At 38.0% G+C, this 15,957-nt stretch overlaps 2 protein-coding genes and 2 pseudogenes across 2 annotated transcripts; 2 read left to right on the forward strand and 2 right to left on the reverse strand.

Moving 5' to 3' along the window:
• On the forward strand, positions 1–5,560 carry LOC122344790 (annotated as a pseudogene).
• A 1,787-nt stretch (positions 5,561–7,347) lies between these two features.
• On the forward strand, positions 7,348–10,087 carry LOC122345831 (annotated as a pseudogene).
• Positions 9,587–12,454, reverse strand: LOC122345837 (3-oxoacyl-[acyl-carrier-protein] reductase FabG-like). Its single transcript, XM_043240324.1, has 8 exons — positions 12,220–12,454; positions 11,887–12,057; positions 11,612–11,790; positions 11,159–11,252; positions 11,002–11,071; positions 10,570–10,606; positions 10,425–10,488; positions 9,587–10,341 (listed from the first exon to the last, which is right to left on the reverse strand). The coding sequence occupies exons 1-8, from the start codon at positions 12,241–12,243 to the stop codon at positions 10,183–10,185; spliced, it is 798 nt and encodes a 265-aa protein (XP_043096259.1). The 5' UTR covers positions 12,244–12,454; the 3' UTR covers positions 9,587–10,182.
• A 177-nt stretch (positions 12,455–12,631) lies between these two features.
• Positions 12,632–14,635, reverse strand: LOC122345844 (peptidyl-prolyl cis-trans isomerase-like 3). The gene is given in 7 exon segments (XM_043240331.1): positions 12,632–12,907; positions 13,073–13,179; positions 13,181–13,192; positions 13,391–13,458; positions 13,610–13,703; positions 13,794–13,868; positions 14,136–14,635. Coding segments are annotated over 7 exon segments (486 nt in total). The 5' UTR covers positions 14,139–14,635; the 3' UTR covers positions 12,632–12,780.
• Between the last annotated feature and the right edge of the window lie 1,322 nt (positions 14,636–15,957).

Raw genomic sequence — 15,957 nt, forward strand, 5'->3', positions numbered from 1 at the left:
CTCTCCCGTTCCACCTCTCTGGGAAATGGCTTAAACATCCTAAACAACCTCTCGCTGAATGGTCTAGGAGTTGGTGCCAGTGAAAAGGACCATGCAAAGTCTAAACGGCCGACTTGCCAGCTATCTGCGGAAAAAGTAAGTCTCTGGAGAGAATCAACGCCCCGACCTGGGCGAAGATTAAACAGCTGATGAAGGCTTGACACCCAAAGATCCCACGACATCGAAGGGCTGATGAAATAAGCACATGCCATTGGACAAAGAGGTTTGATAATCTAGGTTCTGTTCATAGCTGTGGTTTTAGTTGTTTCATAAACGCGAAAGCAGAAAGAGCGTTCAGTGTAGTCGTTGCATGAAATCCTTTATTAGCCAGCATCACATTTCCGCTCTTCAGGTGAGGAAGAAGACTTTGGAGAATGCTCGTATAATGCTGGAAATTGACAATGCCAAGCTTGCAGCAGATGACTTTAGGGTCAAGTGGGTTTCGCTCTTTTTGTTCTTTGCTAAATTTCTGAAAAACATCCATCGTGAAAAATACTGTTCGTTTTATACAAATTTGTAGGTTTTAATGGTTTATTGGATTGTTCCTGAACAGATGGGAGGCAGAAACTACTCTTTGCCAGTCGGTTGAGAGACTGTCATGCTCTGAGAGATTTAGCAAAATCTGATCACGATCAGATCATCGCACACTTCGAGGAGACCTGGACAGTCTCAAAGAGAAGAGCTCTATTTCCTCAAGAAGAACCATGAGGAGGTTAAACACAGCTGGCACAAAACATAACACTGACAATATGAATATTAAATTGTTTGGAAATAATATTAATAGCAACTAAGTATTTACATGCACAAATTTGGGAATCCTATCCACTTTTTCCCTGACGTGAAAATGGGCGTGGCCAATGGTAAATTATATGGGTGTAGCTTCTGGTCTCATCCGTCCAGCTATTTTTAGCTGTATGTTGTTGTTATCCTTTTTATTTACCTATAGTGTCTAATGAACATCCATAGACTTACTTATATACGTATAAATACATTCAAATATTTTTAGCTACATTTTATTATACGTAGTGTATATATATATATATATATATATATATATATATATATATATATATATATATATATATATATATATATCTCACATATACACACGTCAGATTATTAATTGGGATTAATCGCTTTTTAAAATAAGTTTTTTTATATAAAACTAAAAATAGATAATGTCTAATTTCATGCCGTATAGTCATTCAGATATATAAACTTTTAGTGCTGCAGATATAGAAACACCCTTCAATCAAACAGTTTTCTGTAGATTGATATATAGAGTAATCAGTGTGTAAAACACACACATTAACACACACCCATCCAGGCCTACAGACATATGGAGGAGGTGAAGAAATGTTTGTCAGACAGGTGTGTCTCCACTCAAATGTAGCATTTAACGCTAAACAAATTAATCACTTTACTAGGAGCAACTGCAGAATGAAATAGGCAATTTATACACACATTATCACAAATCTACTGTGTGATCAAACCCCACTGTAAAAGTCTTTAGAACTGAGATAAGACGAATACCCTGCACAGTTTGAGGTATGTAACATTAAAGAATAAATACTTAAGTAAGTCATTTTAAGAAAATCTAATGCAATTCACACATTTTAAGTGCTTAAGAGTGTAAATACTCTCTGGCGAGATTGTAAATGACTCGTCTGTCTCTATTAAGGAGAAAAACGCACTGAAGGCCCGCTCCCCAGCCAACGAGCAAGTGAACGTGGAGGTGGACGCGCCCAGGGCCCGGACCTCGGAGCCATCATGGCAGAGCTGCGGGTGCAGTCACGAGAGCATCGCACGCAAGAATAAAGAGGATGCTGAGATGTGGTATCTGAAGAAGGTCTCCGCACACCTGAAGCAGCTATTTATAGACTGATGATTTGACTGCAAACACAGGTGCGCTTAAACGAATATGTGTTCTGTGTGTGTGTGTATGCGGCAGCTGGAGACCGTGCAGTCAGAGGTGAAGGAGAGTAAAAGCTCTGCGATGCGCTCAGAGTGAACTCAATGAAAGACGACGCTTCCTGCAGGCGCTGGAGGTGGAGCTGGACAGTCTGCGCCAAACAGGTGACACGGATGAATGTTTATCCTAAAACTGCTGCAGTTTGTCTGTGAAATGTCCATTACAGTTAGTAAAAGCACGACTTTCACTCCCGTTGAGGCCAGTCTGGTAGTAACTGGAGCAACCAGTTAATGTAGATGCAAGTGTATGCTTCAGAACACTGGAACATCGTGGATTCTTGCATGCAGCTTCCAGGAAAAAAGTCCCCAATTCTTTGTTTTCCTGACCTTTTCCAGTTGCTTATATGGTCATGAACATGCTTCAATGTAGACTTTTAATAAAATAATAATAATAATAATAATAATAATAACTGCAGTGGACATCAGATTAAGTTAAATAAACTTTTAAATTGTTATCAAAAGGACAAACCTTTTACAGACATCTGTCAAAAATTGTATGTTCATTAAATATTACAGGGATTTGAAAATGTCATCATGCCAGGAACGATCCTCTACCTTTACAGTTTTTATTGACAAAAATATTTTTGTTGATGATATTTACGAAATATTTAAAATGATTAAAATATGTTATATTATAAAAATATTGTCTGGAAAATATTTCATTGAATTTTAATTAAATATTTAATTAAAATATTATTTATCAATCAGGCTGACAGTGTATCTGTATCTGAGATTAACAAGTCACTATGCATTAGTAGGGTCAAATTTGGTCTGAAAATAAATAAGTAAATAGTGACTTTTTTGTGTTTGAAAATGATTCATCTCATATGGTTAGACTTAAAGTCTCCTGGAAAAAGGAAAAACTGTCTCTTTTGAGAGGTTTACATACACGGTTAGAACAAAGATTCCAGATAAATTGCTCGCTTGCTTTTCTATTAAGGAGAAAGCTCCTTTTCCAAATTTCCTCTAGAGTGGGCAAGACTGAATTGCTTGAAGTCAAGCGGGAATGGAAAAGACGCATCTTCCAACCGTCTTACAAATGATTGCTTATGTTACATTACTCATCTGTAAATCTGTTCGGATAAACATTCTTCAGACATTCAAATACTCTACCCTGTGGTTTAAGGTCGGTGAGCTGTTTGAGGCATCATATTCCTGTAGGGCTTTTCTTTTTACCTTTTTTGGACTTTGTTTTTTAATTAGATCTGCAATAATTTAGCCCATAGTTTGTCAACAGATATCCAGAGAACGTGTCAAGGTTAGCTCTTCAGCACAGGAAACCGCAGTCCTCCATCTGCTGTTCATCCTCCTGCAAACAACAACCATTTATGTTTACTCCCAGATAAAAAAAATCACTCCGTGAAACACGTGATGACAGTCTAAAAACGTTGCATCCTCATGGTCTGGACAGGTGATAAAGAGCTTTCAGCAGGTTGTTCAGCTAGTAGTTCACACATACCGGTTATAGATCAGACATTATACAAGGAAGTTGATTCTTGATGGTGCTCATCTCTAATAAAGGGTTCACATATCATGCTCCAGTCCGGCATACAGTTTTTAGCTCATTGAAAATGTTATGGCTCGCCTCAGGTTGGTGTTCTGGAGGGGAACCTGGGAGAGACGAATCAGAAGTACACTCTTGAGATCGAGCGTCTTCAGGGCACGCTCACACAGCTGGAGGACGAACTCTCACAGCTGCGTCTGGACATGCAACGAATCAAAACCGACTACGAGCAGTTGCTGCGTATCAAACAAAACCTGGAGCTGGAGATCGCCACCTACAGGAGGCTGCTGGATGGAGAGGAAGTGTAAGAAGCCAGAGAGGTTTCTCAAAGCGGTTTTCAAAACACGCTGCTGTTCCTTAAGTATACCTAGATGATGCTAAAGGAATCATCTCTTTTATATGCAATCAGTTGTGACATGTTTCCTTTGTGTTTTTCAGGATAAAAGAGATACCCTCTCCTAAAAGTAAGTCTGTTCTGAAAGGACAGTTCTAAGATTATGAAAAAACTAAATATGTTTTTTAAAAAATATGCAAACACTGTATAATGTTGATACTAATAGGCAAGAATGGGGTTTATTCAAATTGTATAATTGTTTTTGTAATCTAGTACAAAATCCTCTTAAAACTTGGAATGTTTCAATCATTGAAACTATGATAAAACTAAAATGACAATATACTCATTTTTGTCACGGCTTTTAAATAAGCAAGAAAAACAGTAAAACAACACTGACATGATTCAGAGTGATTCAAGTCTCACTATGCAATATGTAATAAAGAAAAATATTAACCTAAATGTCCAGTTGAGGCAAGTTTTTCCATAATAATAATAATTTTGTTGATCAAAACAATGGATTGATTGCATATTTGAGTCACTGTTTCTTATGTTTATGTTCAGCTATTTCACTTAAAGGGCAATGAAAAGTGAGATTACTGATCCTAAACGTAGGAGCCTGATAAAGCTGCTCCTTTTAGAAGTCCACTTCAAATGCTTCTGAACTTATCAAATATGTAGCGTACAATATATCAGACCATCTGAATCTTACATATCGATATATATAAATTATTGTAAACAGTATCATTGCACTGTTTAAACGGCTAACACTGTGTTTTATGATCGGTTTTCGTTGTAACGTACTATCTGCTAATAAGTTCACTAGAAATGTTCACTAGAGTAAAAGAGCCTCACCCCTACATTATCATCATAATTTTTCTTCATATTGTAGTTGTCAACAACTCTTTGACAGTGTTACTCAGGACAGTAAATAGGCCATTTGTGCACCTGCGGTAGCGTAACAGCACATTTAAAAACTCAACTCAGATGCTCATAGAATTGTTTTGTTTCTGCCTTTTGTAGAAGAACCTGAAGTGAGAACCAGGAAGATTGTGAAGGTGGTCACCCAGACCATGGTCAATGGAAAGGTGGTGGATGAATCCAGTGAAGTTGAACAGATTGAAGAACGAAAAAAGTGAGTCCGGCTCACAATTAAGTGACACCTATATTCTTGTGCTTTATCAGTGGGTACGCTTATCACAAGATATCACAAGACCACCTCCGTGATCTGTTCTTCATTTCGCCAAAAAGTGAATAAACATGCCAGATATCACAAAGTAGTGACGTGTCGGCGGTCTTGATTTTTTTTTTTCTACCACCTCTTTTTCCTCTTATAGGACTTTCGCATTCTCTCATAATTATTTTGAATGTCTTGCATTTCTTTTCACTGATATTATTTCTTCTTCACTTTCTTTAGGTCTGATTCTGTAAGGCGAGTCGCAATAGAGCGGGTCATTTAACAGTAGCACAGACCGAAAGTCACACAGTGAAACTAAATACATACGATACTAGCTGATTTCCTGAATGAAGTAGGCCTGCTAGTTTTAGGGACGGCGGTAGAAAAATGATACGTAGCTGTGGATGGGGATTTGAACCTGTCTGGTCACAGTGTGAGAAACTGAGCCAAAGGACGAAATCAAGACAGCCTCACTTTGAGAACGATGACCGAAAAAGCCCTGACACCAAACCTCTGTAGTATCAGATGTCTTGCTTTTGTGAAGCTTTCTGGGTGAAACGGCTGCTCGGGTCCCAGCCCGTCACGGCCCTTGGTTTGCTCCGATAAATTCCACCATTATTGCCGGGTTTAAAACTATTTTGGCACTTAATCAGATTTCAGTTAATTGTAGCACGGTCTTACACAGGTCAGATTTATATTTAACTCTTACTAGTGCTGAATGAAGCGCTATACGGTAACACTTTACAATACGGTTCATTAGTTATCATGAACTAAATGCTCGTAAAGCGTTTATTAATTTCAGTTAATGTCGATTTCAACATTTAATGCATTGTGAACCAACATGAATAAACAGTTATTCTACTTTCACTGACATTAACAAAGATTAATAAAAGTGTAACAAATGCGTCGTTCATTGTTCATGTTAGTTAATAACTAATATTAACAAATGACACCTTATTGTAAAGTGCCAAAATACATTATTTTTACTTGTTGATTTATATCTACTACCCATATCTATAGAAATGTAACTCGTAGTATATTGAAAATGTGTCGCTTATAATTGGATGAGAGCACCAAAAGCCACGTTCGTTTATCCAGTTTTCAATACGGGGCATTCCTAATTCACATTTCTTTTTGATTGATATGGATGTGGAGTGCACGTCTGACCAATAAAGGTGTGTGAAATACTCTCGGCTCAGCTTTAGCACCGTGTGTATCACTGCATCTAAACATGTTGTTGCATGCAGTGATGCATTTACAATAAACTTTAGCCTGATCTAGTCTAACCACAGACTCTTGTTTGGTTTCTGTTATCTGTGACTCATGAAACATCAGTTGATTTGTTTCTGCCCTATTGTTTGTGAACCGCAAGCATTATTATTGTAACAAATGCCGTTACACGCTGCTGTCATTACAAGGCTATTACTGACAATAAAAGTGATATGGTGTCTACCACTGCCTTTGGCAAATGAAGAGGGTTTCTGTCTTCAGCTGCTACGGTGTATTAGATATCGTGATCCTCCCATTCAGGAGGATTTGTTTTTACGTCAAATGCCCCATAACAACAATCTCAAATACTTCTGCACTGTAAATTATTTACTTAACAGACAATTATCAATAAAGCATACAAAGTCTCATAACTCGCTTCCTATGTCAAACACTGCCTCCTTGTGGCTAGACTTCGAAAAGTAGTCTTTATCATCATTGCTATGTGTATTTTCATATTCACATATACACATTATTATATATTATTAAAATATTATTATTGTTATTATTATCTAGAGTGCATTTTTGCTTTCAGGGATTATATCACTCATGACAGTCAAGATTTACATTCATGCAAAGTTTTTCTTTTTTTGGGGGGGAATATTGAACATTGTAATTCTAATAATAATAATAATAATTGTACTACTGTATACTGTTTTACTTTTCTCATACAGGCGTTTTCCACAAAGACAACATGAATGGAAAAGTGAACTGTCATAAGTTAGATGAATGTCTTCTCCAAAGATCAAGAAATGCTACAATTACATCAAATACTGACCCTACTGAAGCAATAGTACTTTGGTTAAATTTTTTTTTATGTTAACTGCACTGAAAAAATTAAGTCTAAATTAAAATCATGATCATATCACTACCAAACATTCTAACAAGAAAAACAAAGGTACAAGTGGCTTCACAAAAAAAGTTATCTTTTAAAAGATTGATTCTACCTGTGAATAAATGCTGCTCTTTGGAATAGTCGGATTAATCTTTCTAGAGACGACACGAACAGAAAGGGTTTTTACAATTAGCCACCTGTAATTGTGTCCTGCCCCTTTAAATTCGCCGACCAATCAGTGAACTCGGCACATCCTTTTCCGTCTCAAGCCACACACTAAACACAGGCGCTGTATGCTCATCCCAGGACAACAAAACAGAACCCAGACAGAAAATAAAGCAAATTGCTGCAGGTATTCCTATTTTAAATAAACACTTATATTCACCTCATTACTGTGACGATGTGTCTTCGTCGTCAGTGTTTTTCTCCATTCTCTCCAGTCGTCCATCCAGTGTGTCTGGTTTAGCTCTGTACAGTTTCCAGGCCTGTACTAACCACACTAACACCATCGTGCACACTTTAAATATTTGTGCTTTCACAAAATATAAACCACCCTCTACATATGATTATCATTATAATAATGTTCCTTTAAATTGTTTTAGCTAGACACGTGCGTTTGGAAACTATACAAATTACAGATGGGCATGTACTACATGGTTGCACTAAGTTTGAATCCGTTATGCTGTGTGTATTTAACAGTGCACCATGGCTCAGGACGGGGTGATACTGCAATTCAACTTTCCCACATTCGGGGACTCCATGCTCCAAAAGATGGATGCTCTTCGTCGAGACCGACGTTTCTGTGACGTTGTGGTCCGCATCAATGACTCGGAGGTGCCTGGACACAAAGTGGTCTTTGCCGCTGGCTCCCCTTTCCTTAGAGACCAGTTTGTCCTTCAGGACTCGCGTGAAGTACAGATATCTACACAGCAGGATGCAGAGGTTGGACGGAAGCTTCTTCTGTCCTGCTACACCGGGACACTGGAGTTTCCCGAGCTGGAATTAGTACACTACTTAACAGTGGCTAGTTTCCTCCAGATGGGCCACATCGTAGAGCAGTGCACCGAAGCTCTAAATAAATTCATAAAACCACACGAGGTCAAAGATGAGCGTGCATCCTCCCGACAGCCGTCGGACTTCTCCGCACAGCGCGGTCAACCAGCTGTGGAGACGGTGTGCGATGAAGAGGACGAGGACAACGATGGAGAAGATGACTTTGATGAGGACGACGACGAGGATGACGATGTGATCATGCAGCCCAAGTCTCCGCCCACGTTTAGAAACTCTCAGAGCAACAGCAGAGGAGAGGAAAGTCCCATTAGCATCGTTAAGGTAGAGTCGATAGATGAGCGAATGCCCGATAACTTCCAGAGTCGCTCAAGTCGCTCGCCAACGCTACGCTCGCCAGAGCCCCAGCACTCCCTGATAAACTCCACCGTGGAAACCCGACCTGCGGAAATCGCCATCAACCCCACAGCGGAGTACTCGCTGTCCCCGCCTGGACCCAGCGGCTCTGGGAAAGGCAATCTTTGGGGATGCTCAAGGAATGCCGATAAGGGTATGCAGTGGTACCACCAGTGCCCTAAATGTGCTCGTGTGTTCCGTCAGCTGGAAAACTACGCCAACCATCTGAAGATGCACAAGCTCTTTATGTGCCTCCTGTGCGGAAAAACATTTACCCAGAAAGGCAACCTGCACAGGCACATGCGTGTCCACGCCGGCATCAAACCCTTCCAGTGTAAGATATGCGGGAAGACTTTTACCCAGAAGTGCTCGCTGCTGGACCACCTGAACCTTCACAGCGGGACAAACCACACCGTTGCAATTACTGCGACATGGTGTTCGCACATAAACCAGTTCTCCGTAAACACCTGAAGCAGATCCATGGAAAAACAGTTTTGATAATGCCAACGAAGGCAATTTGCTTGAAGGGCTATAAATTTATTTTAACGTCTATATAAATTATATTAATATACATGACGTAGACACAATTTGTGTTGGAGACGCAATTTTGTATAAAAGTGGTTCTTAGCCGGGAGGTCAGGATCCACCGGGGGCCCCAGTGAAGGTCTGTTCACTACAAGGACGATGATTATAATGATTCTATATGTAGTCCACACCTCAGAATCGCTTTAAGACAGCCAATCAGAGTGCATTCAGTTTTAAAGAGTGTAAGCATTTAAAGCAGTCTACGACAGAAATGCAGCAACTGCAAACAACATTAATGTACTAGATCAAAGAAAAAAACAGCTGTCCTAAAAGCTAAAAACAAAATGCGTTCTTTGCTTAGGACAACTTTGTAGAACTTTTTCGATCCACTTCAAATGTTGACTACTGTAGGTACGGTTTTAGTTATCGGTCTCGCTGCGAATGGGCTTTAGGTATTAAAATAATTTACATGTAGTTGCATTAAGATACATCTGAAATTCTACAAAACACAAAAAAACAGTTTAGAACATGAAACTAACTCATTATTGAGTTTATTTATTTTTAAAGAAAGAAGTACCAGAGGTACGCAGTCAAGAAGGTTGAGAACCACTGCTGTAAATGAATACACTAAACTACAAGAACTAAATGAAGTGACGACTTATAAGTAAATGTACAGTCAAAATCAGGTTTAATGTCGTTTTTTTTTTTTTTTATATTGCAGGTCAGAGGAGACGCATTACATTGATTTCGAATGCTGCTGTGGCATCATTTCTTGTCATATCTTTTTAAAAATAGATCTAATCAGACCACATCTTAGTTTTGAATGCTAGTGTATAACTTCCTCATTTGAACACTACTGCGTAAGCGCAACTCTTGGTAATAAACGCTTCCGCGTTTCCATCAGCGTAAACATGCCAGACTCCGGAGAAAACCGCTGACTCGCTAATAAATAATTTCAGCTACTGCATGAAATGTGCACTTCTTTCTGTTAATGTTCATCATGCTATGTAAAAATAAAAGATCACATCAAATCAACATACGTTCGATACGTTAAGAATTTCAACGTTTAGATCGATTCCAACTTGGTTTATTTCTTTGCTTCTGGCAGCCGTTATCGTGGCAGCGAATCATTACCGTGGACACATAGCATGTCGACCTCCGTCCACTGGAAGATTGACACCTGTTATAAATGTTGCCGCATCAGATGCCAGGAAAGCGATAGCATGAGCTACTTCGTCTACTTCACCTGGTCTGCCGAGAGCATGGGTCACCTTGCACTTCTCAAGGAACTGGAGCGAAGCAGAAAGCACACGCCGTGTTATACAGAAGCACGCGTTACAGTTAAATTAGATAAAGCATCTTGACTCATCACCTGAGCATACTGGTCCTCGTCAAGTCCCGCACGCTTGAGAACTTCGGTAATAATTACTCCTGGGCTGTTGAGGCAAAGCATGTGTGTTCCCTCAGTCTAACAATTCTATGGCCCGCAAAACGTAAAAGCACAGAATGAAACTTACCAAACTGAGTTGACACGCACTTGCTTTGATGCCAACTCTACAATTAAGATCAGACGAGAAAACACTTTTGTACAGTAATAATACAAAAAACTTATTTCTCCAGCAAAGTATATTACTGGAAGTCAATTTCTATAATCATTTATATCACACTATATACATTAAGTTGGAAAGTAATTTGCTTTGAAGACACCTAGAGACTATTTAAAACAGCAAATGTGAAAGGCACAAAAAAATACTGTATTTAGCATATGTAGAAATATAGTATTAAATGTGAAACGTGTGTGACACCTTTCCCCAGTAACCTTGGAAACAGTTCCTTACAGTTAAAATCAACATTCGATCGACAGAAAAAAATGTTTGAGTCGAGACAAAAAGCTCTGGTTTTCTTGTAAACAGCACAGATATCATAGAGATATTACAGAGAGAACTTACCAAGAGCAACGCAGCGTGTGAACTGGTCGATGGCTGATTTGGACATGCAGTAGGCCAGTACACCAGGAAACTATAACCAACAGAAAATGTTAAGATGATCACTCAGGGCCTACTTTGTGGCTCATTCGGTAGTGACGTATAAACCCCTCAAACTCACTGATCGTTGCCCATTCACGCTGGACACATTCACAATCGAGCCTTTTGTTTTGATGAGATGAGGCACACAGAGATGAGTGAGATGATACACCGATCTGAAAGGGAAGAAGATGCGTCACATGTTGCTTACCTGTCCTGTCTTTAAGTCACAATCTACTGCACCCAGGGGCGTGATGTAAGATCCACGAAAAAGAAAAATCATGTCAAATAAATAAACAAGGAAACAATAATTTGATTAACATAGTGGAGAAAACAGTTCAGCGCTACAATGAGTAGGAAACTTTTAATAATGTAATTTTATATAATAAGAATTTTTATAATATTTCATGTTCATAGATAATTAAACCGAAAACTACCAACATTAACATTTTATGTTGTGGGGTGGGTGTCCCTCATACCTGCAGGATCATCTAAAGAAAAGCCTTGAATGCAGAGCAGTTAAGTAATGTTTTACCTGACATTGACAGACATGACCTTGTCATACTGGGCCATGTCTGTTGTCTCTATACTGCCCATGGCAAGGATTCCTGCACTGTTGACGAGGACATCCAGCTTCCCAAAGTGAGCGATGACCTCTTCCACCGTCCTCCTCACGGTGTCTTCATCTGTCAAGTCTCCCGGCACTAACAGGGGCTGAAGACATTGGACAGGAGCCATAGGGAAATGAGCATTTTTATACGTGAAGCGTCAAAGCCTGTTAAGAGATGGAGAGACTGCGGTGTGTTTTACTTTAACTGCCCCCCGCGCCTCGCACTCTTTGGCGACTTTGGCGAGGTTGTCCACGTCGCGTCCATTGAGCGCCAGGTGAGCGCCCAGCCTGGAGAACAGCGCCGCCGCGCCCGCTCCTATCCCCGAGCTGGCGCCCGTGATCAGCGTCACTTTGCCCTTTAAAGAGCCAACCTGAAACGGCAGATCAGCATGTCACAGTTCAGCGTGCAACTCAAACGACGTGACTGAGGTTCATGTGCGCTCGAGCGGTTTGAAATTTCTGTGAGTGTAAACGGGGCTCGACCACTGAACCGTATAATCACTTCTCTATTATAGTTAGGGGACTCAACCTACTTTGAACGCGTCTGGACTTGCCATTTCGATTTAAATGATATTCACAGCTCTTGAGTGGCCTTTTATTTTTCCTTTCGCTCACGTGCGAGTGAACCAGTTACGTCACGTGCACGTGCGATAAGGGCATTTCAGGGTTCAGTCCTTTACTTTCTCAAGACAAATATTACTCGCATTGTTCTGTTTTCTTGTGCCAGAGTATATTTGTCTTCATTTTTATATCAGACTTACTGTTGCGGTTTTCAGTATTTTTATTAAACTTACTGTGCGTTTAGGTAAACATCCGGGTCACTAGAGTCATAACGATTTCAAAATTGTAGTCCTAATTTGTACCCTTCAAAATAGTAGTTCATACAAACACAACGCAGAATACAAATAACGCAGGAACCACTGAAGAAAACAAGGAGAAATTATATAAATTTAGTGAAAATGTTTATTTGTTAATAAAATACCTTGCATTTAAAACCCAATGTAAAATATTATGGGAAAAGGCGAAACTGAAAACAACAGCAAAAATTTCTATTTACAAAACAAGGCTTTATGAATGTTTCACAATGAAATCAATCAACCAGCAAATGGGTTGGCATGAATAGTAATATCCTTAATACGGACATCGTTAAGGGGACGAAAGGTCTTTTCATTCACAGGGAGTTTCTCTAGTTCATCCAGAGTATCTAATCCATCTATAATTCTGTAAAAAAGAATGATTGTGTTAAAATTGATTGCCATCAACAATTATAACAGAAATAAATACACATAATAATTATGTTTATTTTGTCTATTATTAGCTATTATTTGAAATTATCAAAAAAAAAAGAGAGAGAAAAAGAAAAGAAAGGTCAAAAACAAAACATACTTTCCAAAAACTGTGTACTTCATGTCCAGGTGAGGCTGTTTTGCATATGTGAAGTAGAACTGTGATGCATTTGTGTTTGGTCCATTGTTGGCCATGGCCACCACCCCTCCTGACATTGTGCTATATTACACAGACATTAAGATTAATCTAGAGAAGTCTTAAAAGATGTTTAAACAGCATTGTAAGTCAGGGTCGATGGTCCACAGTGTTAGATAATGTGGATGCTCTTTATTATTTTTACACACACTAAATGATTAATAACATGTTTTCTTAGAACATAGAATTTAAACATTAAATTACTTAAATTTCAATACATACCTTCAGATGTTCACTGAATTCATCTTCAAACTTTCTTCCCCAAATACTGGTCCCTCCTTTGCCTGTCCCTGCAGGAAAAACAATGAACTTAATTCAACCAAATTAAACTTTGGAAAAAAAAACAAAAAACAAACAAACAAAAAAAAACGTTATTTTACAACTTTACAAAAGATTTGAGACTTGGGTTAGAGGTAAGAAAAGAAATCCATTATCAGTTACCTGTTGGGTCTCCGGTCTGGACCATAAAGCCCTTTATGTTTCGATGAAAAATACATCCATTGTAAAACCCACTAGCGCACAGTGCAATAAAATTCTATGAGAGAGAAAAAAAAAAAGAGAATTAAAAGTAACATATATGTCCCATCCAAAACATCTGTCTGCGTGTTAGAAACAGGCGTCTTACTTCACAGCTTTTCGGGGCCTTCTCACAAAACAACTCTATCTTGAGATCACCCAGATCTGTGTGTAGAGTAACGGCCTGCGAGAGGAGTGAGAAATTAGATTTGCATAATTAATTATGAATATAAGATCAATAATTGTACCCATTTACAATGCTAATAATCTGAATACTGCTCAAAGAATACAGAACATCAAATGATTCTCTAACTGTAATTTGGCCGAAGTATTCCCCCACAATACTAACATAAAACAGATAACACTTTAAACTACTGCATACAATATATAACCAAAACTTCAAAGATTAAAATAAATTTCGCAAAGTTTAGGGATTAAATAGAAACCTTACCATCTTCTAAAACATACTACTTCAGCATTGCAAGCGAACCGCCTTCGTCGCAGTGTTTCACTGAATAACGTCCGACGCAGCTCAATGAAAAGGTTCCCATTTAGCTTTCAAAGCGGCATTTTCAGTCTACGCGTAAATAAAAGCAGTTTTAACAGTAAAGATAATTACAATAATGTTGAGTAAATATTTTAAAAGTAACTTGTCACTACGGTATTGTTTACAACCGCATATATTATTCTTTATATAAACAACAACAACGTATTCATTACAATCATGGACACAATTGCTTACAGTGGTTTTTATTGACACACTAAACCCGAGTGTTTATTCACTCTGTATGGCTTTATACATTTTGTAGCATTTACTTCATTTCTATTTTACATTTACTTTGCAAACAAACAAAAAATAAAAAAGGAAAGAATAGTGGATTTATTACAAATAATCAGGTCAGCCATAAATATATCAAATGGTTACATGCATGTGAACACTGGTAACAATGATTAAAAATAACACTGAAATAATAATAAAAAACGTTTGACAAGCTTTAGATGTACAAAGTTCAACGGCACTTACCTGAGTTAACTTCTGAAATTCTATTAGCTTAGTTTAGGTGTGTGTATATACATATACACACAAGGAAGAAACAAACAAACAAGCTTTCTTCTAAAATCCTACAGTTTCTTACTTGAGGTAAAACAGTAAACATGCAAGCTATGTTCAACAACAGCAACAAGTTTGTTAACATATCACCAAATTCAATATGGCTATTACAATGGTGAGACAAGAACAGCTGATAATCCTACACAAAGCAAAGGAGCAACATTAAGTATTAACCTGCATCACACACTCAGAGTTAAAAATTCAATGTCAGAACCGCATTGCACGCATACATAACACTTTACTAAATGTCTGATTGTCGTATTAGTGGTGCGCTGTCACGAGAACAACATGACATGAGTTTAACTGGAACATAAAACATTTAGTGCAAAGTCGAGGGTAGTAATCTACTTCATTGTGGGTCTTTAAACTGAATACAATGGATAATCTACCTTTACAAAAGGCGAACTGTTCATTAGAAATTATTCATTAATAATTCTCAAGGCATTTCAAAGTGAGCAGACAGGTGAAAATAAGGTGCTGTATTTGTAAGGTATATATAAAAAGGCCTTTTCTACCTTTTTAGAAAAAGCAATATTGATAATACTAATAGTGATAATAATAAAATGCACTATAAATACATGTAGATAGTGATGTATATTATATAAAAGTACTTAGCCTTCATTTTTACACGTCAAATAAATAAATACTGCAAACATGCACACATCAAAAATTATTTGTGCAATCATAAATACTCATTTAACACATTATTAAACTTCTAATAAAGACAGGGATTTTTACATGACTGTAGACAATAGTAACTTACTATAGCGTAAAAGATAATGAATACTGAATTATGCATCTTTCTAAATTTTTAAAAAGAAAAATGATTCACGTAACAGATGACTTGCATTATCAGTATGTCGATAAAAAAACTGTACAACATGTTATGTAGTGCTCTCAAAGTTTTAGAAAATGATAACTAGTTATTCACATATTAATGAGAAGCAATTTGAACAGCTATGCTCAGTGGTATTTTAGCAGTAAACTGTAAAAACTGTAAACCCTAATTGGGTTGAGGTCTTCAACCACACAGATACATGGATTTAAGAACAGGCTATAGCATAGAATAGGAGAGTGACTTCACAGACACTTAAAATGTAGTCATAATGTTCATAATAAAATGCAATAACTGAATAGTGTTGTGCATATTAAGGCAAAAACG

This window comes from Puntigrus tetrazona, chromosome 5 (assembly GCF_018831695.1).
Source record: "Puntigrus tetrazona isolate hp1 chromosome 5, ASM1883169v1, whole genome shotgun sequence".
Classification (NCBI taxonomy): Eukaryota; Metazoa; Chordata; class Actinopteri; order Cypriniformes; family Cyprinidae; genus Puntigrus; species Puntigrus tetrazona.